The sequence below is a fragment of the Protopterus annectens genome, chromosome 13.part0 (genome assembly GCF_019279795.1).
Source record: "Protopterus annectens isolate FY-2018-M chromosome 13.part0, PAN1.0, whole genome shotgun sequence".
NCBI classification, from domain to species: domain Eukaryota; kingdom Metazoa; phylum Chordata; order Ceratodontiformes; family Protopteridae; genus Protopterus; species Protopterus annectens.
Window position 1 is genome coordinate 629,819,475 of NC_056747.1, and position 26,610 is coordinate 629,846,084.

A 26,610-nucleotide genomic window follows, 5' to 3' on the forward strand; every position below is an offset into this window, starting at 1 on the left:
TAGCAAATTTGGCAATTTTGTTGTAGCAGCTTTATAATTTTGAGGAGATGGAGGCTGAGAGGTTAGTTAGAAGTGGAGCACCATACAATAGGGAAGGTATTAGGTAGGGGGAGGCGAGGGTTTGCCTTGTAGCAGGAGAGAGAAAGTGAGCATTTCTATGTAGCATACAGAGTTTATGATGGGTTTTTTTGATATTCAGTTGAATATGTGTATCAAATTTCAGATGTTCATCAATGGTAACACCAAGAAGTTTGTCAGAAAGAACAACTTCTATAGAGTAGTGAGTATGGCTGGTGATCTTGAATGATTGCTTGTCAAGAGGATGGGCTTTTGTAGGGGAGAAAAGAAGGATTTTGGATTTATTGGCATTAAGGGAGAGATGATTTTGAAGCATCCAGTTTCTCTGTAGTTGTGAAGGTCAATTGGGTTTTAGTCTGGAGCTCAGGAAGGCTAAGGGCAGAGCAGACTAACGTGGAGTCATCAGCATATTGCACTATTTGAGCGTTTGGAATTGCAGTGTGAAAATTATTGATGAATATGTTAAACAGCATAGGTCCGTGTATAGATCCCTGGGGGACTCCGGTAGGTGTAGGTAGGAAGGTTGAAGTACCAGTTTGCCATTTCACAGCTTGGGATCTGACAGAAAGATAACTTTTGAACCATGAAAGGGTATCTAAGGAGAGACTGAGGTTAGAAAGGTGATTGAGAAGATGGGTATGTGATACAGTGTCAAATGCCTTGGATAGATCAAGGACGACAGTGGAGACAATTTCTCCAGCATCATGGGCATGTCAACAATGTCTAAGAAAGAGAGGAGAGCAGTTGTAGTACTATGGCCACGACGGAAGCCATGTTGTGTAGGGCTGAGGAGCTGGTTATTGAGGAGGTGGGGCATGAGTTGCAGGTGAACGCATTTTTTCAAGTACTTTTGAAATTGGGGAAAAGTGGCTATTGGTCTGAAGTTAGAGATACTATTGTTTTTGCCTTCTTTGTGGAGGGGCAAGATGTAGGCGGCGCTCCATAATTTGGGGACGTAAGATTCCTGAATGGATCTATTGATGAGAATGCTGATGGAGATGGCGATACCGTCTGCAGCGTGCTTGAGGAAGAGTGAGGGAATATTGTTGGGGACATTGGAGCATGGCTTAAGTTTGGAAAGAAGCTTTTTAATGTATGAAGTTGAGACTGTTTTTAGCCAAAACATAGGGGGAGAATTAGCTGTGTGGGGTTGTGGAGTAGAGGGGGAAGTGATATTAAGGGAAGGGGAGGGGTTGTAGTTTGGCAAGGTCTTAGTGAGTTCAGCTATAGAGTTTGTAAAGAAGTGGTTAAAAAGGGTGGCAATTTCTGTGTCGGTTTTATTGTTGTCGGGACAGGGACTGGATTTAGTGCCAGGGTGCATAAGCGAGTTGATGGGGTTCCAGAATTGTCTGGGATTTTTGGAGTGAGTGGACTGTAGTTTGGTATAATAAGACTTTTTATCATTAGTGATATGCTTTTTGGTTAGATTGTGGAGTTGCTTATATTGAAGGAGGGTGGCTGGGTGTTTATTTTTGTTGTAAAGTTTCCATGTCTTATCTCTTTGTAGCATAAGAGTTTTTGTGTCCTTTGTTAGCCAAGGGGCGGAATTGTATTTTATTTGTTTTGCCCGGGGTCGGGCTTGGGAATTTAGGATGCTTAGGAAGGTAGTATTGAAGGAGTCTAAGGCTTTATTTAGTGGAAGAGTTTTTAGCATGTCCCAATTCGTTAGTTTAAGGGTTTCCGAAAATATAGAAGGGTTAAAGTTTGAGAGATTACGAGTATGGGTATATTGGTGTTGGTGTGGGGAGGAATGGGAAGCTTGGTGAATAAAGGCTGGGAGATGATCACTCATTGTGTCTGGTAGAATGCCAGAGTCAGAGATCTTATTAGGGTGGGAGACTAAGATCCAGTCCAGGATGGACCCCAGGGGGTTGTTTCTGTTAGGTCTGGTAATGCTGTTTATTAGTTGTGTGAAATTAAATAGATTGATAGACAGAGAGGGATTATTGTCACTGATTCTATTCTAGTCAATGTTCACATCATTTAGAATGTATATTTCTAGTTTAATGTTGGTTGAGGCCCAAGAGAGAATGTTTTCTAGGGTGTTAGTGTTGTCTCCAGGGGGGATATAGATGGCCACAATACAGATACTTTTGTATTTATTCATTTTGAGGATCCCAGTGACTAGTTCGGCACTGTTGAACTGAGGAATGGGGTTCTGGTAGGGACAGAAGTTCAGTTGGCTGTTATAGATTAAGGCTACTCCTCCTCCTTTCCTGTTTTGGCGGTCGTATCTGAGAGCTTGATAGCTGGAGATACAATTTCAGAGTTAGAGATGTGGTGTTTTAGCCATGACTCTGAGACTGCCACTATATCAGGTTGAGTGTGGTTTAGCCAAGCATGGAAGAGTGTTATTTTACATTTTACACTCTGGGCGTTAATGGTAATGAGCTTTAGGTATTTATCGTTGGTCCTATTTGAAGTGGTAGGGCGAGAAGGATTGATACTAGTCATAGGTCCAGGGTTGGGGTGAATGTCTCCTGATAGGGCAAGCCAATTAGAGGAAGAAAGAAGCGGAACCTTTGGTCTGTGACATGTAGTTAGTGGGAGAAGCAATTTCAGTTTGTTTGTAGGAGGTTTTAAAGAAGTGGTTAGGAACTTAGAATGGTTAACTAATTTTACCATTCATTGGGGATGGTTTTGGTATGTATATCTGGGGAGGTGTGTGCATGTGTGAAGTCTGATTCTGACTTCTTGAATCTGTCTTTTTACTACACATCTAATGCATTTTGAAGCTCTTGTAATGATTTCACTCATCTGTAGTAAATTAAGCCTCCTACTCAGTGAAAAATGGAAATATCTCAAATTTTAAAGAAAAACTGCCTGCTGTCCTTTAACCATGGAATATTCACCAACAGAAAATTGCACTCCTGTATTTTGGAGCAAGCAAAATGTGAAAATCTATATTTCTGAATATGTGTACTCTGAATCCCTAGATGCAGCTCTTGATCACGACTTTTATATTCTTTCACAGTTGTACAGGCTTGGTCACAGGTGATAAGAGTAAGTCCAATATAGTCAACTGAAAAAAAGTAATCTTGCCATAACAGTAAATGTTCTAACTGATCACCATTGCAGTACCCTAAGATACCTCACCTGCACCCGCCAGCTTCCAAGAGTTTTGGGCATCCTCCCAGCACTACTCCTGCCAGAAGCACAAGAAACACTTTGTAAAAGAGGCGGAAGGAGCACCAGAAGCTTCAGAACACTTTTTTGCTTTGGAAGAATGCAAGATCCAGAACGTGTGTGCTAGTAAACAAAGCAAACTAGCCATGTACAAACAGGATGAAAAGGAACCACACCCTGGTTAACAAAACAAGAACAATAGGGAAAACGGGGGTGGAAGGAGGGAGAGAGGGACAGGTACTGCAACAGTGATCCATTATAACATCTACTGTTTTGGTAAGTTTACTTACATAACTGTACTATGTTCACAATGAATCACCATTACAGTAGCTGAAACTATTTCGGAAGATTATTATAGCTTAGACAAGTATAGTAAAACAGAGGGGGGGGGGGGCATTACCTATGAGTCCAGGAACTCCTGGAAAATGGTTGTAGTAAAGTTAGATCTGACCCTGGAGAACAAATCCAATTTGTAATGCTTTGTAAAGGTATGGAATGAGGTCAAAGTTGTTGCCTCTAGAGTGCTACTAGAGTTTACACCTTTCCAGAAACCCACAGCAGAAGCCAATGTTTCAGTAGAATGAGCCATGGCTCTGCCTGGAAGTGGCTTGTTGTGCAGAGTATAACAAAAAGTAATAGCACACAACTATGAAATAACAGTTACACTTTGAAACTCATTGCCTTTACTCTTACCTTCAAATGACACAAACAGAAAGATTGAGTTTAGTCTAGGTAGTATCTGAGCTGCCTATATAAGTAGAGAAATTAAGGGATTGTTTCTCCCTTGTTCCTAGGTTTAGGAAATAAAACTAGGAGGTTAATGGTCTGGCTTAAAATAAATAAACTATTTTAGGCATAAAGGCAGGATTTGCTCCCAGGGAAACCCTGTCCTTATCAAAAACACAAAAGGATTTAACTCATCATAAGTGTTTGTAACTCGGATATTCTCCGAGCTGATGTCAGAGAAATGAGGAAATCAGTCTTCCATGTGAAGAACATTAAATCTGACCAATGAGCTGGCTCAAATGGAGATGGCATAAGCTTTTCAAGCAAAAAAATAGGATTCCAAGGAAAAGCAACCTGTTTTCCTTGTGGGCTGGAAACTTTGACATGGAGATTTAAAGTGGAAAGATTCAGTACTGGCCTCAATGATCCCTCTGATTTGGGACCCAGAAACATCCTTGAATGACAGCCTTTGCCTAGAAGACTGGCAATGATTCTATTACTCCCAGGGATACCCAAGGATTGTCCCCTCACTGTTTAAATTGTTTGTTGGAGAAAGAGGCAGACGTTGGGTTAAAATGTTACTCTGTTTGAAAAAATGAGATTGAAAATGTTGTGCAACTCCTTGTATCAGTTTCCCCATTTCACTACACTTCTTAAGTACCTCAGCTACACACAGGCCAAACAGAGAATCTTTATCTAATCAGAGGCATCTTTTCTTTGTACCCTGAAACTGAAGCAACAAAGGAGTCAGAATTAGCCTATAAATTTCCTTTGAAAGTTTCTTCTTTTTGAGTGCTTGAGAAGGTAATGCAGAGGAGTCTGATTACTGCTGCATTAGTAAGCCAAGGAGGAAAAAGTGAAAACTGGTACTGTAGCCTTTAGATCCTGGTAAGTATGCAAGTGAGGGTAACAAGGAGGTTAATACAACACTGTCAAGTACCTCACAAGCAGAGTATCCTTTCCCAAACACTTAACAAAAATACAAGAAAAGCCTTTGGTCATGAAATAAAACTTCTTCATAGGTTCATAGGTTGATACTAGGCTATCTGCCCTTGGGCATTTACAAGCCTGGCCAGAGTGTGTTTGGCTTTCACCACCCTTTTAAATGAGTTTACTGTGCCCTTTTAAGGTTAGTTTACTGTGCCTCTGTCTAGTAGTGACACAGAAGTGATCCCCGGGGTAAACCTACGATCTCCCATCCACTCGTCAAGATTCCTCTTGAAGAGAGTCAGTGTGGGGCTCTGCCTGACATGGACTGGGATTCTATTCCAGAGTGATGGGAACCTCTGGGTTATAAATCTGTCCCTCCAACATGTCCTATTAATTTCTGTGCTGAGTTTCAAGTCCATCGAGCACGTAGCTCTAAGGGATTTGGATTTTATGAGGTGGAGCATGTCCATTAATTCTGGGTTGGACATGGCTTTATACGTCAGGCACAGATCGCCTCTAAGTAGGCGGTATGCAACTGAGTAGAGCTGGAGTTTCTTTAACTGAGCAGCATAGGTCATCTGTTTGAGTCCCTTGATCCTCTTGGTGAGGTACTTTTAGGGTCTTTCCAGTTGCTGCAGGCGTCGGGTAAGGTACATCCCAAATGGGGCATTGTATTCAATTATGGGCCTGATGAGTGATGAGTAAAGGGGCACAATGACCTCCCTTGATCTAGATGTGAATCCTTTCATGATAAGGTGGGCTATATAGAAGGTCTTTCTAACCACTTTGGCAACGTGGTTGTCAAAGGAGAGATTACTATCAACTTGGGTCCCCAGGTCCCTAATTACTTCCTCCGTACTTAATGGATTACCGCCTATGTGGTAATTTATGGGCACTTTGTTCTCCCAAACGGGATGACTATACATTTTTTGGCATTTAGCTTTAGGCCATGGTTCCGGCACCAGTTATCTGTCTCTGTGAGACCCTTTTGGAGGATGCTTGTGTCAGCTGGAGAGTCGATTATGGCACCCAGTTTGCAGTCATCTGCGAACTTGGTCAGCCATAGTCCTTCCGTGTTAGCCTGTACTTCAGAAAAATATTTACCGAACAAGAGAGGTCCCAGGAATGAGCCTTGTGGGATGCCACTTGTAACTGGTTTAGAGTCTGACATAGCTCCCGCAATTCTGCCCATGTGGGTTCTATCCTTGAGCCAGTTTGCAACCCATCTTATGACATAGGGGTTGATATTTAAGCTGGAGAGCTTTATTTATGATGCCCGAGTGGGGTATTGTGTCGAAGGCTTTTGCGAGGTCCAGGTAGGCTGTGTGGACTGCCTTCCCTTCATCTATGGCCTTGGTGACTGTTTCAAAGAAATTGACCAAGTTCAAGAGGCAGGATCTGCCCTTAACAAAGCCGAATTGGGAAGGATCCAGCGTCTGTAGGTCCCCAATGTCTTTGTTTATGAGCTCCATGATGATCCGCTCCATAGCTTTGCAGACCAGGCTAGTCAGGCTTATGGGGCGATAGTTTCCAGGGTCCGCTGAGGCACCACCTTTGTGGAGTGGGACCACTGCTGCTGTACGCCATTCCTTGGGTACATATCCTGTAGTAAGGCTGAGACTGAACAGTAACTTTATATGAGGTTTTAGCTCTTCTTGGAGCTCGTGTAGGATGCAGCCCGAGACACCGTCTGGTCCCATTTATGCTGTGTTTTTTGCTTTGGAGAGGGCAACTCTCACCTGAACATCTGAGATGTCAGGGAGGCAACACTCTGCTGGGATAGATATTTGCTCTTTTGGGGAGGACGGGGGGGGGGACGTTTGCACTGAACCTGTCTGCCAGGATGTTGGCAATGTCTGTGGGTTCAGTGTATTTTTTGTTATTTTGGACTAACTCCGAACATATCTGGGAGTTGCCACCCAGGTTCCTAACATAACTAAAGAAGGCCTTGTGATTATCTTTAGTGTCCTGTGCAATTTTTCTTTTGAAGCTGGCCTTGGATGATTTTATGAGGGACCGTAGTTTTTTGCTAGTACAGATCAGAGATGTCTTCCTTTTTAGGGATTTTGCTTTATCATGTAGTAGCTGCCTCCTTTTGTTGTATAGCTTATTTATAGCTGGGGTCCACCAGACAGGACGTCTGCCTTTGTAGGATTGGGTCTTGGTTTTATTTGGGATTGCGTGATCCATGCATTCCTGAAGGTGTCCATAGAATGCGTTTATTAAGGATTCTGCAGTTTGGGCCGTAGTTTCCCCTGGCCCGGGAGCTTTGAAGGATTCCACCTCGGTTTTGAGAAGTGTGAAATTAGCTTTTGAGAAGGTTTTCACTGTGGTTTTCTGGGCTGGGGGTGGGTCGGGATGTGGATGTCCAGTGAGATTAATTTATGGTCCAATCTTAACAATGAGGGGTATACCTCTGGTGTGGAGCAAAGAGTCCCCATGTTGGTGATGATCAGCTCCAGTATGTTTTCCCCTCTTGTGGGAGTGGTGACTAGTTGTTCCATAGCATTTGAGTTTATAAATTCTAGGAACCTTTGGGCTACGGTGTTGGGGCTTGAGTAATGCTCCCAGTCTATGTTTGGGTAGTTGAAATCACCCAATATAATGGTGTTTGGAGAGACCTTCATATTCTCCAGTGTTCTCAGGAAAGCCGAGTGAGGTTCCTGAGTTTGGGAGGGTGGTCTGTAGCAGGCTACAAACTGAAAGGCAGTTTTTCCCACTGTTAGTTGCACATGGATGGTCTCCGATGCTTCGTGCAGTGCAACTAACCTGGAGGTGTGGGTATCTTTGATGAATATGGATACTCTTCCTCCTTTTGTGGTTTGGGCCAAGTTTTGGGGCCGAAAGGCATGGTATGAGGTATAATCTGGTAGTGCACCAGGAGCAAAGTGCTGCACTCAGCAGCAGCCATATCTGGGCAGTCTCCTCTCCTTTAATTCTTTCCTTCCACCAACTCACTAAGAAAAGTGCTCACTCGAACAAGGACAGCTACAGCAAATAAATCCAGCTACATATTACAGACCCAATAAGTTATAGGTTTGGGCTTAGAATAGGTCCAGAACGGAACGGAATTAGGTAGTGCAATCCACAGTCACAAGAGTGTGAAGGACTTGCAAGCTGGAATTCCATTATGTCACAGTCCCACTGTATATATATATATATATATATATATATATATATATATATACACATACACACACATATACACACACGCATGCACATACTAAGTATTTTAATAACCAAATTCCAAGAAAGTCTATGTGGGGGTGAAACCCCATCCACTCAACTACATGGAAAATTTGTCACCACAACTGATACATATTTATCTTAACCCTGCGGCTGCCAATGCCACTGGAAAAAGCAAGGCAAACCTAGATTGCATCACTTCCCAGTTATTATATTTTTTAATATATTTGCTTCCTATCATCACACTTATTGCCAGCCTTTCAAATTTGACACACGTGTGCTATGCAAGATTGACACTTGTGGGTTTTCGAACTCTCAGCTTCACACATCCAGCACACACAATCTCAAACTTTTGAGAAATTCAGTAGATAATATCCACATAGCAGAAATATGGCAATGTTTCTTAATGACACTATTTCAAAGTGTCCATGAGGCATCACAGGCCAAAGCCATTACAAAATTACCTTTTATTTCTCACAATTTCCCATGCATAGCATTAGCTGAGGCATGACAAAAAGGAGGGAAATAGGCACCATGACAAATGTGAACATAAGAGATCGTCTTTAGCTGGGACCTCGATTTCTTTGATCCTAGCTTCTGTTCGGAGCACTCATATATGTCATCCCTGGGGACTTTTATCTCTTTCCACCTCATCTTCCTCCTTTCGATTTCCCTTCCCAAAGTTTTCTTCCATGGCTGCAGAAAGTCCTTTCCCTTCCCAAAGTTTTCTTCCATGGCTGCAGAAAGTCCAGAGCTCCTATCATTCTATAGGTCTACACTCCTCAAGTCAACATACAAAGGATCCAGGGGTCTTTTTCCTAGTTAACTTTGGGATTTTGACCATCACAGTGCTGCCTCCAACTCTAGACACATGACAGAATTGTTCCCCTCCTGAGGTCCGAAGGACACCCTCCCTTGCACTGCTCAAAGGGCACCCCCTCCACAATATTCATATTCTGATTTCTGTCTTCATAGACAGATTTTTTGACTGTTACTTTGCAAGGCATATTCCACTCAAGTCCCAAAGAAATGTTCAGAGAGGGTATCTGCTAGAAAACATGCTACTCTTCCAGATTCTGGCCTCCGTCTTTGGGTAGCTAGATTGATGCCAGCCCCCTGCCTTGTCACAGGCTTCTCTGCCTGACTTTTTAATGTCTACTCTGCAATAACATCTGGCACTGTTATTTAGATGCATGCAGTATCACCAGCCCCTACCATGACAGCACCTGACATCAGGTCCACTCTGTAAAGTTTTCGCTATCAGCTCATCAACTTACATGACAACAGACCAGTTTATTTATTAGTCATTGCTGGCCATAATGCCACTCTAACCAAGTGCAGGTTGCAGTGTTGTAGGAATCTGAGGTCCACATACAACCTCTGTTCCATAGTTCGAAAAACGATATTAAATCCAAACGAATGAAAAAACAAGAACCACGGCCGGACTGCAGAGGAAAGTATTAAAAAACTTTAATTTAAAACGCTTGCAAATAAAAATTACGTTTTTCGTCCTGTTTACATACAGGACTTCTTCAGAAAAATGACACAGTTAAAAAACTTCAAAGTGTAGAATTTATACACTGTTTATAAAAAGCGCGTGAAATTCTTAATTGGCGCTTATCATCTTAAAGACATATTTAAACATATATATGTGTTGGCAAAAAAACAAAACAGAAAAAGAGACCAGACAGCTTCAATTTATGTTACCAACTTTAAAAATCGCTTTATATGACAGAATATGTATATACATGTGTATATGATTATATACACATATACATATTGTTATTATTGTTATATTATATCTCAATAGGGAAAAATTGTGTGAAATATAGATATTTATAAATATTTATCTCACATGATCATCATTCAAAAGCCCAATAATTTGATATTTCCGATAATCTGAAATTGTCGATTATACGGAAAATTAATTGAATGAATATTTAGTATATATTTAAATATTTGAATAAATGAATAATTAAATAAATGTGTGCAAATATGCATGTATAGATCTGTATATATTTAAACATATAATATATCTCTTTGAATATTTATTAAATTTTTTATTAAAAATATTAAAAATGTTAAAAATGTTTAAATTCAAAGGTATGTTGTATGGACATACTACATATTTTTCTATCATATATACACATGCATACATACTTCCACCCCCCCACCCCCATCCACACACCACATGCATACCCATACACACATACACACATGCATACACACAATCAAACATACAACCACAGAGGACTCACACCTCTACCAGCACAACCTCCACCTCACTTGATACACGATATATGAAAAAATGTGTGAATATGTCGTGTGTTGTATAAATTTATAACTTTTATAAATTTTACAAATTTATAAAATCTGAGATGTAAGATATTAAATAATAAATTATCGAATATATAAAATATAAGACAATTGTAGTATACAATAAAATATATACAAATTGTGCCTTTGAATGTTTGTATGTGCACAATCTGAACTTAGATTTCAATGAAAATTTTAGAATACTCGAAAGTTCTATATTAACAATTCATCAATTATTAAACATTCAATACATTATGAACACATTGCAATAAAAAACTTTTTTGTCGTTATATATATATTAAATATTTAAAGGACTGTTTAAATCTTCAATTGTTAAAAATAATATTGAAGATTATATTTTATTCTATTATTTTATTATTGTTAGAAAAGCTTTTATATATTATAAACTATCTTTCTAAACTTCTCAACCTCAACAGGCACATTATGGAATATTTATCATTTAGACCTGGGTTCACAAAGGCATTCAGTCTAAGTTGCCAAATCAGTTCCATTTTCTCCAACAGTAGGGTAAATGGCCCACCTCTATCATCTTGTTGGATTTGCTGAATTATCTTGAATTTGAATTTATGTTGGGGATGCATTATAGTATGCATTGCCAAGGCATTGTCCTCCCTTTTATGTGTTATACTTCTCAGGTGTTCAGATATTCTATCCCTTAATCTTCTATCTGTTTTACCTATATAAAATGAGGGACATGCTTGGCATTTTGCAACATAAACTACTCCTTTTGTATTACAGTTGAAACTGTCCTTCAATCGAATTGTATAAGAGTTGATGACTGTATTAATACCCTCCTCTATTATATAACAATAGGGACAGCAACCACATTGTTTCATACCTATATTTCTATTTATACGTTTTCTTTTTCTTTGAAAAATTTCTCTGTAACTAATTCCCTTTCTCCAGATCACCTTTGGTATGAAATTAAAAATGGTACTTAGATCCATTTCGTCATTTAGTCAGGACCAATTTTTGAAAATTATTTCTTTTATATCCAAATAGTTAGATGAAAAACTCATAATACATGCTGAGTTGAATTCAGTTTGAATAGGTACATTTACTACCTGATCTAGATTCAACTCACTTATGTTCACTTCTTCATTATAAAAATTTACCTTAGTATTAAGTATTGGTTCATAAAAAACATTCTTTCTTTTTAATGTTACTTCTTGAATTAAATCATCTATCAATTGGATGGGATAAGCTCTGTTGAGAAACATTTCCTTTAATAACATATATTCTTTTTGAAAATTCTCATCAATAGATATCATTCTTGCAGCCCTTACTAATTGACCTTTTAAGACTGAACGTTTTTGGTGGAATGGGTGGGCACTAGAAAAATGTAAAAATTTATTTGAATATGTTGGTTTCCTGTATAGCGCCTATCAGCATTATTTTTTGATATCTCAACATCCAGGAAGACCATAACATTATCATTGGAGGAATGGGATAATTCTAAAAATTTAGTTGTATTATTCATCATATGAATCAATTCTATTGCTTCCATTGATGACCCATCTATGATTACAAAAATATCATCAATAAACCTACCATAAAATTTGACAATATCTTTGAACAATGCATTTGTAAAGATACATGTGGTCTCCCAATGTGCCAACACCATGTTGGCATAACTAGAACCACATGGTGAACCCATTGCCACTCCTTGTCTCTGTTTGTAATATTGTTTGTTGAATAATATGAAGTTATAGGACAAAATTATGTCCAACAACTCCTGAACTAGGGTTATCTCTGCCTGGGGTGCATTCAGTTTGCTCATTCTAGAGATTACCCATTCAATACCTGTTTGTTGGGGGATACAAGTATATAAGTCCTTTATATCCATTGTTACAAAACTATACTGTTGTGAATAAGAAAAAATATTCAAACTGGCTAAGAAAGCCCAAGAATCCTTTAAAATCCATGATTCTTGTATTACATATTTCTTTAACATCGAATCTACAAATTTTGCACATGCATAAGTTGACGAATTTCTACCATCGACTATGGGTCTAAATGGTGGATTATGAAGGCTCTTATGTAATTTGGGAACTCCAAATATGTATGGTGTTCGAGGTACCAGGATAGCCAAGTAATTATAAGTATGCAAATCTATTCTGGCCTCTATGAATAACTCATTAAGAAATCCTTTTATGAACTGGTTCGCCTTATTGTATTCATTGAGTGATGCTTTTATATATGCATCACTTTCCAATATGTTCATAATGCGATTTTCATAATCTGGTAAATCCATGAAGACCAAACCTCCGCCCTTATCAGGATTCATAATCCTGATGTTAGCCGACATTAAAGCCTCAAGGTCTTCCCTTTCTTCCTGAACTAAGTTATTAATTCCTTTGAACTTACCCTTACTTAACTTTCTTATATCCAATTCACAGACCTTCTTGAATATAAAAAGAGCATTTTGTAAAGGAGGATTATAAACACTAGGGACTCTAAACCCAGAATTTTGTGATGCTTGATTTCCTAATAACAATTTCAAATTTAGTTTTCTGACAAATAGTTTCAAGTCACAAATTGTTTTAGCTAAATCCATCTTAGATGATGGAACAAAAGTTAAGCCCTTTGATAGGGTTTCTGCCATATGATCCGAAACCTGAAATGAAGAATAATTATATATAGTAAAATCCCCTTTTCGATTTTTTACTAATATGATTTTTAAAGTTGGTAACATAAATTGAAGCTGTCCGGTCTCTTTTTCTGTTTTGTTTTTTTTGCCAACACATATATATGTTTAAATATGTCTTTAAAATGATAAGCGTCAATTAAGAATTCCGCGCGCTTTTTATAAACAGTGTATAAATTCTACACTTTGAAGTTTTTTAACTGTGTCATTTTTCTGAAGAAGTCCTGTATGTAAACAGGATGAAAAACGTAACTTTTATTTGCAAGCGTTTTAAATTAAAGTTTTTTAGTACGTTCCTCTGCAGTCCGGCCGTGGTTCTTGTTTTTCTGTTCCATAGTTGGACAGGAACAGATGTTATCAACTCATCAGTCCTGGTCATGGTTAAATTGCTGTTTCCTTGCCTGACACTTCAGGCTATCTGACACTGGGGTGGGCCCTAAATGTTCCTCCTTCCTTTCACATCTAGTCCTCCCCCCTTCACCATACAGGAAAGTACCTCAGACCAAGTCTGCAGACTCTCTTTCCAGCAGCCAAGCATCAGCAGCAACTGTCAAAGGGGTCTTCAGACTCTTCTGGTGCACATACTATCTGCACAGACTCCAAGACAAGGGGTCTCCAAATGGTCTACACTTAGACATATTAGCGGTGATGGAATCCTACTCTCTTTCCAGAGTCCTGCAACCTTTGGAGGAATTAAACCAGGATGTGCATGAGAATAACTAAGGTGGTTCCCCTCTTCCTCCACTGGATCATTCTACATTTGTAGAGTTTCTCAATTCAACTTTTACTATGGTGCTTTATCACAAATCACTTAACAAAACAGACAAAATTTAAACAAGCAAATTGTAGAAAAAGTTTTTGGAAGGAACATGAGTATGCTAAATAAAATATGTTTACATACACAGATGAAAAATGTCAGTTAGCAAATATAAATAATAGCTTTAAAAGTATTAAAATAAAGAATATAAGCAATTAAAATGTACATAAAAATGTTCACATCTCAAAATAGCAAAACATTTCAGATAAAGGTTTTCAAAATGTAGCACAATATAATCTGCATCAACTGACTGCAGCATCAAATTCTAACTAAGCAACAATAATTCATTAGGAAGCAAGGCAGCCAAGGATGTCAAGCACTTTTAATTTCACAACTAAACAAACTAGTGCAACACAGAACTTTAACACTGCACAAGATGTGGGGTTAATTCCCCAAGTTCTTCAATATGAATGTTAAATGAGTGTTCACTAAACAAGTAGATTGTACACAGAAGTTTTTTTTTTTTTTTTTTTTTTAAACCTAGGACCGGTTTATAATACAGGGACACCACCTACGGCTGGTGCCCTTTGCCCTCTGTTCTGACAAGTAGTCTAGCAGGGCACATGAACAAACCTGAGTAGCCCTTTGTTTGGTAAGTAATTTTCAGGATGTCAGAGTGTACATGAGCTCACCCTAAAAAGGTGGCCCCTGTCTCTATAAAAGCTGTCTGCGTTTCTTTTGCATCGACACCAAGAATTTTCTTGTACCCATAACAAGAATATTCCAGTACTGGAGTATTCACTCTATCCAAGTACTACTACCTCTGTAACCAAGCTAAAAGGAAACTAAGCCCCTAAGGCAAGTGCAGTCCATCCCCTGGACAAGGAATCCTAGGCTCTAGACCACTCATCAAGTGTGTTCTTGTCCTCTACCTCGGTCATAGGAATGATAAACTAGTTCATCCACATGGTCTATTTTTGTAAAGATGCTCAGGACAATATCTTGGAGATGCCAGACCAGCTACTTCTGAGATCTTCACACTCTTCTGCTACAGGAATTACAATCACAGTCTCCAAGACAAAGGGACACCAAGTGTCATAACTTAAAATTGTCTACTTCCCAGCAAAGATGCATCACATCCAGGTAGCTGCTACTTCTACTATGAGATCCCAAATAGTAAAAAACAGAATTACATAGGACTTTGCTAAAGCAGCCAGCAGCACGGTACTGCCATATGTACACTACCTGTATATGGCTTACCTCATTCACAGAGGGCATTAATATAACATTTACGGACTTTGTTTCCAGGGACTGCTACCATTGGACCTGAGGTCTATTTCCAGTGAGAAGAGATGAAAAAGAAAGCCTAGCACCATTTGGAAGCTAGGGACTGTCTTTAAGCCACTAAAAGCATTTATGTTAGACTAGACTAGATTATGTAGCAGGGTGAATAGCAGAAGCTAGAGGGTCAATATGTTTCTGGAGACCTGCAGCAGCACTGGTACTGCTATAGGAAATATTACTTGGTGAAGTAAGGCTGGCATAGGTTCCTCCTTTTAAGGAGGAGTTCAGCAGTCCCAAGTCTCACACAACCAGGTGGTGGCCTGGGGCATACCCTTCCTCCCCTCTATCACTTATATTGGTGTGGTCTCACCTCTGACTGGTGGATCAAAAAGATAGCTGTAACTGTACTAGGATCATAAGAAACCTTCTAGAAAGCAAGGTTACACTACTCGATGGAACTCCTGAAGGAACCCGCAAACACACACCCCGGACTGCAGATACTGTAATCTTGTAAACAGGAAAGATCACTTCACATGCCCAGTTTCAAATAAAAAAGTACTGGAGCGCATCAGGGGGAGACTGTAACAAAGAAAACATGGTTTACAGGGCACAGTGTTATAAATGCAATTGCTTCTACATACAGAAAACATAGATTCAAAATTAGGATTGCTCATTACTTATATGACATTAAACTGAAAATACTTAAGAATTCATTGGCTAAGCATAGTATAGACTGCTCAGAACACAACAATTTTGAATTCCATATTATCAAAGTAATAAGAGTGTAACCCTTCTCCAAGGGAATAGGAATGCAATCCTAAAGAAGGAGCTGCAGATATAACTTAATACATATAATGTCTCAGGACTAAATTCAACCTGTTCAGTCTCAATTAAAAGTGTGCTAGCCTTGTGAAAACTACATCACAAATTAAACTGCCAAGAGACTGATTATGATTACAAAACTGTAACTTCATATTCACTATAAGGATTGGCTGTATAATAAAAACTCTGGAGTTCCTTACATATTTTTTTACCTTAAGGATTTGCTACTTGCAATGCGGTTTACTGATATTTGATACTTGAAAAAATGTATTACTTGCAAACTGATTTTATTTCTTAAAAATCATAAATCACATTTTGCAACCTGTTTTACTGAGAATATATACTTTAAGAAGTCATCACTGGCAACCTTGCTTTTTTTCTTAAAAAAACATGAATCACATTTGACAGCAGTCTCCTAAATTTAACTTAGAAATCCATTTTTGGATTTTGTGTAACAAACATTAACTGGGTGAATCTTATATTCCTCACAGCAGTTATGTTTGGAGCTAAGATCTCATCTGGCATAAGCCCTTAGTTAATATAATTGTTTTACAATTACTCATAGCCAAGTGTGATATTTAACAAATGCATCATTAAAAAAAATATGTGTCCAGTATAAAAAAGAGAGAGCACACAAGGCAACGACAGTTCAGTAATTTACTCCAGATCAGTAAGCACTTTCACATCTCCACAGACACTTCATCAGACTTTAATGAACAAATTGCACAAAAATACTTATTTTTTATAGGTGCATCAATTAATCAAAATACAATTAAGCACATTTCACATAATTAAAGGTACATATAGATATACAAGTTAAAAACCTACTAGTAAATTTCATATTCCTCACAGCAATTATGTTTGGAGCTAAGATCTCATCTGGCATAAGCCCTTAGTTAATAGAATTGTTTTACAATTACTCATAGTTAAGTGTGATAGTTAACAAATGCATCACTTAAAAATATGGTCAAGTTGTTCATTTGGTTACACTAAAATACTTTTTCCATTACACAAAATTATTTAAAGATAAAAATAAAAAGAACCAAATTTTCCAAACAGAATTCCAGCTTGATTGACAGCTGTCACTAACAGTTAATCAGGGCACAATCTCAACAGTCTTTAGCCTATCAAAGGGTAGGCAACCTGAATACAACACACCCACCTGATCAACGGCTTTAAATCCGTGGACACATCACCTAAGCTCTTTCTGAAACAACTGGAGTAGAACTACCAGAAGGAAGGAAGACTCCGAAATAGGAGACAGCACCAGTGGGTGGATTCAGCCACTAAGGGTCACCCAGCCACACTGTTTAAAGGAATTACTGGACACTGATAGGTGGTTTAAGAATTAAAGGCATACGCCTTTGGTCAACTTTATTTAGCAATTTTATTGATTCATTGTTGGTTATATCAAAATTTTCTCTTTTAAACTTGTGCTTTCCTAAAAAAAAATAGACATTTAATTCCCTGGCTCATAATAACTACTTGTTTAGTTTCTTTTAATATCTAATCAATAGGAAATTTGCTGACCAAAAATATATGGAAATAATCCACTGGCTGAAAGTCAGACAAAGATCAGTGTGGCAAAAAAGATCTGAAATGGAGCTCTCTAAAAGCAGGCAAGAAGTTCAGACTCTCTTCTTGTCTAACCAAGATTCTTTTGATTTGTTGGGATAAATTATCTAGATATGCACACTCACTACTTAACAGGACTTGCTTCATAAACCAGGGCATCAAGACTACACAAGACTGGCTTCCAAGATGCAAAAACTGAAAAAAAATTAGCCCCGCAAAAGTAGATGCAATTTCACTCTCACACAGTTTCCACAACACTGATCTCTTGATTTTTGACAACAGACATGCTGGTCTTTTTTAAATGAATTAAGAGAAGATGTATCCACATAATGAATAACATCATCCCTGTAAAAGCAGGCACATATGTATATTGTTCCTTTATCTCACTACTCAAAAAGATGACAAAGTTGATAAGCTCTTAACTATTGAAATAGGAATATGAAATTCATTTAGTACAAGAACTCCATAAAGCGGACTATTCTGCTAAATAGAGAATTTATGTATTACATACTGATGATCTGATGAAACTATTACAAAAGAAAAGAAATTGCATTTGAGATGTGCCAGTAACTGCATTTGTAAGTTTTTGGAGTCTTGCATAAGCACGCATTCCCATGATTAAACAATTACTGGAAAAAAAATTAAAAAATAAAATGTAAATGAAACATACAATGATCCTATTGTAAAGTGAGAGGGCATCAGTTGGCAAGCACATGCTCAACGTCCTCCTAATGACCGTTGGACAGTAACATTCTAATTATTATGGCTGCTTTCACCTAACAAAAACACTGGTCTGGTAGATGCTCCACACCCCAGCTGCTCACTTGTTGGCCCCTCCTCTCCTCCGTAAGCTTTAAAAAGCTACATGGAAACTACGGATGTTTCATAAAAGTCACTGTGTGTGGCATCAGCACTTAACCAGTCAATAAAAAGATTTGAAAACCAGAACCAGTACCTTTTTCCTCCTAAAGGAGAGTTGATTAAACTAGAAATGTTTAATCTTGTTTAATACAACAGGATTGTTTCCTTTAGAGAATTCTGTGGGCATTCATTGTAGGCAGCTGTGGAACTGACTTGGTATTATCCTATTTCAGACTTCTAAAGCAGATAAGGCAGACTGACTACAACTCTGAAATATACCTTTAGTAAAACATAAAGCAGATATGACAGATTGATTATGTTTTACCAAAGGTTTATTTAGAGCCTTTCAGGCTTTAAATGCAGACTCTTCTCATTTTAAAAAGGAAAAGATTTTCCTCTTTCTCTGATTTCGATTCCCAAATGAGTGACATGATCTAGAAAGACTGTTTCACAGGTTACCAATATACAGAATGGAGTAATCAGACTGTGAGGAAAGTTCATCATCAGTTTATCCTCCTGAAGACTTGTCTTTCTCTGATTCTATTGCTGGAACAAAAGACTTGCTTTGGTTGGAACAAAAAAAAAATACCATAATTCCAAAAGAAGTTATGAGTCGTTATAGGTGGATTTTCCTCAAACTGCAGCTCTTTGATCTGTTTTGTCAGCATTAGAGGACACCTTCTTTGCAGCTAGTAGTTTGCCCATCAGTTAGCTCCCTGCTCCCAAAAAGTCAAATTATGTAACATGCCCAGACGCATTATGTAACATGCCCAGACGCACATTTTCTAACCACAGATCAGTCCCTGCAGTAACTTCTCTGTCAAAATGAGCTTCTGCCAGACTCCTTATGACAGCTAGCTCTATTCTTTCTGACAAGCTGGGAAAAACCTTCGATAGTTTTCAGAATTGTGAATAGGCAGGCTCACATGTTTTTCTGCTGGCTTCCTTTCACAATATAAGAAAGTTAACTGCTGCCTTTTTCAGGGACAGGGACTACCACATCTCTAATTTCCTTATTATCTTCTGCCTCTGTAACTAATTATTCTCTAAAATGTGCTTATGACACTGCTAATGTTTCCAGGGCAGCTGTCATGGATCAGTGATACGATTTCCTGGCGACGTTCACACAAGTTATCAGACAATGCCAAACCAGAGATCCTGAGTACTCCTCTGGATAATTAGGTGTTATATGGACCTTCATCTGCTGTGGTCCTTAAAATATTTGAAGAAAGAGTAACATGATTTCAGGGGGTTACCCAGATTTTTCAACACTCCTTGCCCAAACATAACAGAAACTTTTCTTACAATTCAGGTTCCTTTTTCAGAAAACAGAATAAATATTTTCAGCAAGACAGGCAAACGCAATTTCAGGGAGTTTCAATTAAAGGAGGGTTCTCCCAAAACAAAGGACAATATAAGAAAACAGACTGATCACATGCCCCTGAAAATGTTTTCTCCTGTTTACCCTGGCAATCCATTAAGGTTTTCCTAAAGTCTGTCTTCACTTCTCTCGATAACATCAGACAACTTTATACACTTGACTTCAGAGGCAAAAACTGTCAAGTGGGAGTCCCTTTCTCTTTTTCAAGGTATTCATTTTCCATACAATCAAGCCTGCAGTCTTCCAGCTATCCTAGATCAGACAAGGGGGCTATAGAACCCGTTCCCCCAGAACAAAGAGGGAAATTTTTTTCCACAATTTTTCTGGTGCCAAAGAATGAACGAACCAAGAGACCTGTCCTACACCTTTCTGTACTTCTTAAGATCAAAAAATCCCACAATTCAAAATGCTCCTTCTACAGTCTCTTTTACCTCTCAGTTTTCTAGTAACTCTGGAATTAAAAAATGCATGGTGCTTTTTGTTTTTCTGTGTCTGGTTTATATTTTCATATTTCAGCTTTGCCTTTGATTTTTGACAGCACAAAGAGTGCTTAAAAAGTGCCCAGGTCCTATAATAGCCCAATGTAGGCTGCAGGGCATTCACATTGTTTTTTTCTATATTCAGACAATTGCCTTATTGTTTGCAGATCCTTTCACAAGTTAAGAATTGGTGGCTTGGGTACAAAAAATTCTCAGCTTGTGTTGTCAAGTGAACACAGAAATCTCCTCTCATTCTTTTTCACATGACAGTGTTTCTGGGATGTCTTCCAGACACGGCCCTCATGATGGCTTCCCCGGGACAAAGGATAATGTTACAAGGAACAGTTTCTGATTTTTTTCCCAACAAGTCTATGGCATTTGCCAAGGAATCTCTCATAATTCTAGGTTTCATGGCCTCTACTACTCTAATGATTCTTCTGGCCAGACTTCACATGAGGAAAATTCAGTGCTTCGTAAAATCAGTTTGAAACTAATACTGTATTTTCCTTTATTTTCAGACTCCAGTGCTGAAATTTGTGAAAAAGGAGCTGCTTTGGTGGGTAAATCAGTTGTCTCTCAACTCGGTCTCCTTTTTTTCCCTTTCCAGCCTTTACTGAGTCTGTAACCACAGATACATCAGACTTTGCTTGGGAATCTGTGTCCAAGGGAGTAAAAATCCAGGACCAGTTGGACCAGCAAGACAAATCAAAGCACATAAATGTCAAAGGAATAATGGCTTTAATAAATGCTCTAAAGCCTGTAAACCATCTCTGGATTTCAGAATTTCTGCTAATAATCAAAGACACCACCACAGTGACTTGGTACATAAAACAGGGGGAACTGGGTCCTACATCCTTTGCAGACTAGCTATGACAGCCTGGTATCTAGTGACTCAGCATAGCCTGTCCCTCCAAGTTACCTATATTCCGTTAATGAAAAACATTGCTATAGACAAGCTGGGCAGGACCAGGTAGACCCACATGAATGGAAGTTGCACCTAGGGGTCTTCCAGGAACTGATACATCTATGGAGAACTCATAAAGTAGATCTGTTTGCCTCCAGCCACAACAGACAGCTAAAGAAAATCTGATCCAGGACTCCTTATTCAACAGGTCTGGAAGACCAATGTATTTTTATTTCTATGAATAAAAGCTTTTTCAAAAGAAAAAATGACTCCAAAAGCTTCTTATTTCCACTACAGAGAAACTTTGAGATTTTGAAATCTGCAAATGAACCTTCCACTCTGCACCTTAACGACTTTTTTCAGCTGCTCCTATAGAGTTACTAAAATAAACCTTGGGCTGCTACTTTTTATTTGCTAGAATAAACTTTTGGCCCCTACCTACTGGAGTGGACTCAGTGGGTATCTTGTTCAGAACCTAAAATAAGGGAAACAATTTGTTTCCAGGCAATTCAGATACTACACTCAGAGCAAAAACCATCAAGACTTCTGATCAGTCATTTATTTCATTTGAAGCTAAGAAAAAGGGACATTCTATGTCAAAACAGACAATTATTAATTGGTTGGCTCATACTATTGCACTTTGTTATTCTCTCCATAAAAAGACACTTTCAGACAAAGTCAGGGGCCACCCTACCAGGTCTTCAGCTACTTCTATGATTTTGGAAAGGAACTGACTCTAGAAATACACTAGAGGCAGCAAACATGGTCATCTGTACATATACCAAACACTACCAACTAGATTCCTGCTCTAGGTCCTGAGCAGGATTTGCTAGGACTGTCCTCCGTGGACTCCTAGACCTTGATCCTTCTTCCTCTTCCCTTTCTTTCTAAGCTCTAGTAATCATCCCAAATAGCTTAGACTATTGCAACAGTGATCTAATGATGAACATAGTACAGTTGTGTAAGTACATTTTGCCACAAAAGTAGATGTTCAGATAGATCACTGTTGAAGTTAACACACCGTCTCCAAACAGTACAGTTGTGTACACTTACCATAAATGTAGATGCTCAAGTGTATTCACTGTTGCAGTCATCACATTTGGGTTATCTGCTTGCAGTAGCCCTCAGTCGGCCTGATTATCAAAGTCTTGGGTCCTGCGTCGGTTGCTGTCTCATCTTCATGGTTCAGAGACGAAATTAACTGCCCCCATTTACTGATGCAAGTTACACTCAATAATGCCAGAGGAAAGAAAAATGCAAGTTTGATTTGTGAGGGTAAGAATAGTGTTAAGGTCAGTGAAACATTATCTGTTTTGCTGCCTAATAATTGCTACGTGTTAGTGTACAAATACCATCTGTACTTTGACCTTTTTTGATAATGCAACATAAAAATGTTTGTGCCTGAAACAGCAAATATACATATACACATTAACTACCCTACATCTACTAGCTGGCAGATGAAAACAATAAAAACTTTAAGAACAGGGACTGCATAGACTTAACATTCCACCTTTTCTGTTCTATTATGATCTTACCCATCACCCATTCTCCACTTACTCCATGCCTTCCTGAATCTCACCATGAATTCCCTCCTCTCCACCATTCATTTTGGGAGTCCATTCTATTACCTTCTCCATTAAGTATTTATCCAGATCAAGGAAGTATATGAGCTCAAAAAATACTGTCCATGTCCCTTCATATCTTTTCTGTCCTCAGGATTAACTCATCACATACACACGTGACATGATCTTGGGCAGCCATAACCCCTCCCCCCCCCCAATCTCTACTGGCTATATCCTTTCCCTTACATCCCATGCAGATTTTAGTCACTTTCCTCTGGACTCCTTTGAGCAGCCAGATGTTTTTTTTTTTTTTTTATGGCCTTCTGAACTGCAGAGAACTTAAAACGTGGTCTGATCAGTGCCCAGTAGAGTAAAATAATCACTTCTTTACTTCTGGAGTGTCTTTCCCAGAGGATACACTCAAGTACTTTTTGTGCTGTCTCCAAAGCCTTGTCAAGGTGTTTTTGGTGGTGCACTCTCCACTAGGCTTGAATAAAAATCTACCAAGTTAATAAATGATAAAATAAAATAGTTCAACCAGAGTACTGTTGCCCTGTAGTAACAAAATCAAAATGTCACCTTTCTGCCCACTTAATCAGCCTTTCAAATCTTTCTTTAGACTATTCCCTCCATCCTCCACTATTCACTTTCCTTCCTGACAATGTCCGTCTTAGTAGCCTCCCTACATCCTTCCATCACCCATGCAGCAAATCTATTTAGTCAAGCTCACTCCTACCTTTCAACCTCTCTGGTTTTCCAGTCAGCTGTCCCTGATGGACTGAATTAAAGGTGCTGATGAAGTTTCAGTTAGACCACATCTAATGGTATGAGACTGTCAATTTCTTATGCAGCCCAGTTAAAAAAAAATGGAACAAATTTTGACAGAGTTTCTTCTGGTTATAAATCCCACCCATGCTGGTTATTGTACTAGTAATTACGGTTCTGTACGAAAGCAACTAGTTTCTTCTGCAAAAACCCTTCTGTGATTTTCTCTGCCGTTGCCATTTTAACACACTATACTTCCCTGATTTTCTTCTCCTGCCCCATACAGGTTCTACACTTACCATCATCTAATCCCCAGTCTGTGTCCTAGGTTGGTTAAAAAAATCATGTTTCTAAACAAATCAGTACCAGTTTCCAGTTGCTCTTCCTCCAGCAGGTAGAATCTGTAGCCTCCTGGAGCCTCGGTTTGGAATATTCCCGCAGAGACTTCTTTTATGGGCCAGTGTAGTCGTTTTGCATTGCTGACTGCATTTGATGACTGAACAGTAATACCCTAGAAGGAATAAAATATAGTTATGTCAGAATGGCACTGCCTGCAAGCTGCACATCTGTCTATACTGCATGTTAGAAAGTGTATGTGTCTGTATTGCAGACACATTTTAATCATCCAAAGAACATGTACATTTTATTTTCTAATAAGCTAAGTGGCCTTCTGGTAATGCAGCTACTTTCCACCTTGCCATACCAGCTCCATCAGTGCTAGTGACCAGCAGGAGCATCCAGTCATACTTGCAGTAACTTCACTGCTTTACAAGTGCAGGACACACTGCTGCAGTGCTTTGGGTTGGGGTAATACCTTTGAGTGACTGAAGGCACAAAATCATGAGCCCAGAATGTCTTCTACCACATGGATCAGCCTGCTGCTTACACTTTTCAGGGTTATTTGCACATGACACAGACTACACCTGTCAGGTCACTCTCCTGCTCTCACACTGTGCTACTGGAATGGTAAGCACCTATACTTAAGCCTCCAGTCTGACTGCGACCTGCAATGCTGCATGTTGCAAAGTGCCCACCACCACCAATAACACACACACACACATACAAATATGGCTATTTTCATCATGGTCACAAATTTTAGGCAGCAACAGGTTTCATTTTCTATGGCATCTATCCTCTAGGAAAACAAAACTGCCCGTCAAGAAGCAGGGCAGTTTTATTACTGAATCTCTTCTCTGTTAGCTTAGTATACACATCCTTGGGAAACTTGTCAGTTTCAACTCAAACCTAATGTTTAAGTGCAACACACAATTTGCATGAACTACCCAATCAGTATGCCTAAGGAAGGAAACATTATTTGAAGACAATCTACCCTAAGAAAGGTAAAATTCCACCTAGACTGTAACACTATAATGAAGGTCAGATTTTCCCACCTCAAATCTCTGCTCTTAACATCTAAACCCTAACCCTGTGGCTTTCTAGGAACCTATTCTTTCCCCTGGGACACAGTCCTCTGACCTATTTATTTTCAAGGGTGAGGATCAAGCTAGTTAAGAGTAGGAACTATCACCTGCAAGCTGGAGGCTCTACTTTTTGCAGTTTTAGTGCCAGCCTGCCCAGTGCATACCTAGTCATACTCAGGGTTTGGTGTGCCAAGGACCTTTGTGATATACATCCACACTTTTGTATAGCGACATAATCAATTTGCCCTGCCCTCTTGTCAGGTTACATCATTTATGGAAGCACTTTTTTCTATGCAGACTTCAATGCACAGATGTGCTCTTCATAACTCCCCAGAAGAGGCAAGCAAATCTGAGGCTCATCATTTTCCCCCCACCTCAGCTTCAACAGGTGTCCGAGCACTATTTAAACTTGGGTCACCTGGACTGTGGTCAAGTCATTATCCCTCTATGCCAGCAAAGCTGATAGTGACCAACATCAGAACTGAACACCAGATGCTGGAACTATAAAGCAGCAACATTAACTAATGTTCCACTCTGCTGTCTAACAACAAACAAACAAAGAAAATGAGCAAATATATTAATGGTGGAAAAAATGGATTTGTGTTCACAGAAAAACTTGTTGGTAGGTAGGTGGAAGTTCTAGAATGTTACAGCAGCAGCATTCTGGTAGGTAGGTGGAAGTTCTAGAATGTTACAGCAACAGCATTCTCAAAAGTCCAAACAAGGTTTCTGCCTGTGTGAAATTTCAGTGTATCTATTAAAGAGACGCAACAAGCTACAACCACCAATAACTGGATACTACTTACTTCTGTCATAAAGACGGCATCATTCTCAATAAAACAGCAGTGGGCAGGGTTCCCTGGTAAAAGAATAATAACTAGTGTTTGCTATACAGAATAACAAAGCTTGTGGCATAATCACATATTTAGCAAATCCACAGTGGCTGTGACTAACAATATAGCCAATATAGGGCATTGATAGAATCATTAGCTGCATAACTATTTTAATTTCTAATACAGACGTTAACCAAATGGCTAGCTGGAGTTGCACATAACCTACTGGATAGATTTAACTGTAAAATATAAACACATAGATTCTTAAAAGGGGAGGCTCCTTGAAACTCAAGATTAAAAGTTGCCCACCTTCAAAACAGCAAACAAAAAAATTAAATTCATGGATCCCAGATCTACTCAAATCCTTTCAAACAAAAGTGTCTTTTGTACATATACAATACTGCCATGCTCCAGAGACAATGAGATCATCAGTCTGCAACAACTAGAAAATATTAAATTACCCACCAAGAAGTCAGTTCCAAGCCGGTATTCTCCAACTCCATAGTTATAGGTCAGTTCTGCAACAAAATGATTGTCTTCTGGCCCATAGCCTACCATAGTTTTACTCCATTTTCCATCGTATGGTCTGCAAGAAAATAAAACACTTGTTAACTTATAAACACTTTTAAGTGAGATTTATTGCTAAATGATGCATTTAGATTTTTCTGAAACTCTCTTGTGCAGACACACTTAATATGACTTCGACTCAGTATGCTTTTAGCACCACTCAACCTTCCCAATATGCCAAGTCCGCTTTCAAATCCCTTCACAGCTTAAATGTAACATATTATGGCAGGAGTAAAGAAAAGGAGCACCAGCCTATGTTAAGACATGCTGCTTCTTTCATCTGGCTTTCTTCTGTGAATGTCACTGTGTTCTTGCATGACAGACGTTAACATATTAAGAATTTCAACACTCTGTTCTCCCCGTCTGTAC

General features: G+C 38.9%; 1 protein-coding gene across 1 annotated transcript in view; it reads right to left on the bottom strand.

The window, feature by feature from the left end:
• The window catches only part of GLOD4 (glyoxalase domain containing 4), a 354,560-nt gene that overhangs the window by 143,223 nt on the left and 184,727 nt on the right, over positions 1-26,610 (bottom strand). The window contains exons 3-4 of the mRNA XM_044054305.1: positions 26,140-26,260; positions 23,787-23,931 (exon numbers count right to left, since the gene is read on the bottom strand). Coding sequence (XP_043910240.1) covers positions 23,787-23,931; positions 26,140-26,260 — 266 coding nt within the window. The remainder of the gene's footprint in view (positions 1-23,786; positions 23,932-26,139; positions 26,261-26,610) is intronic.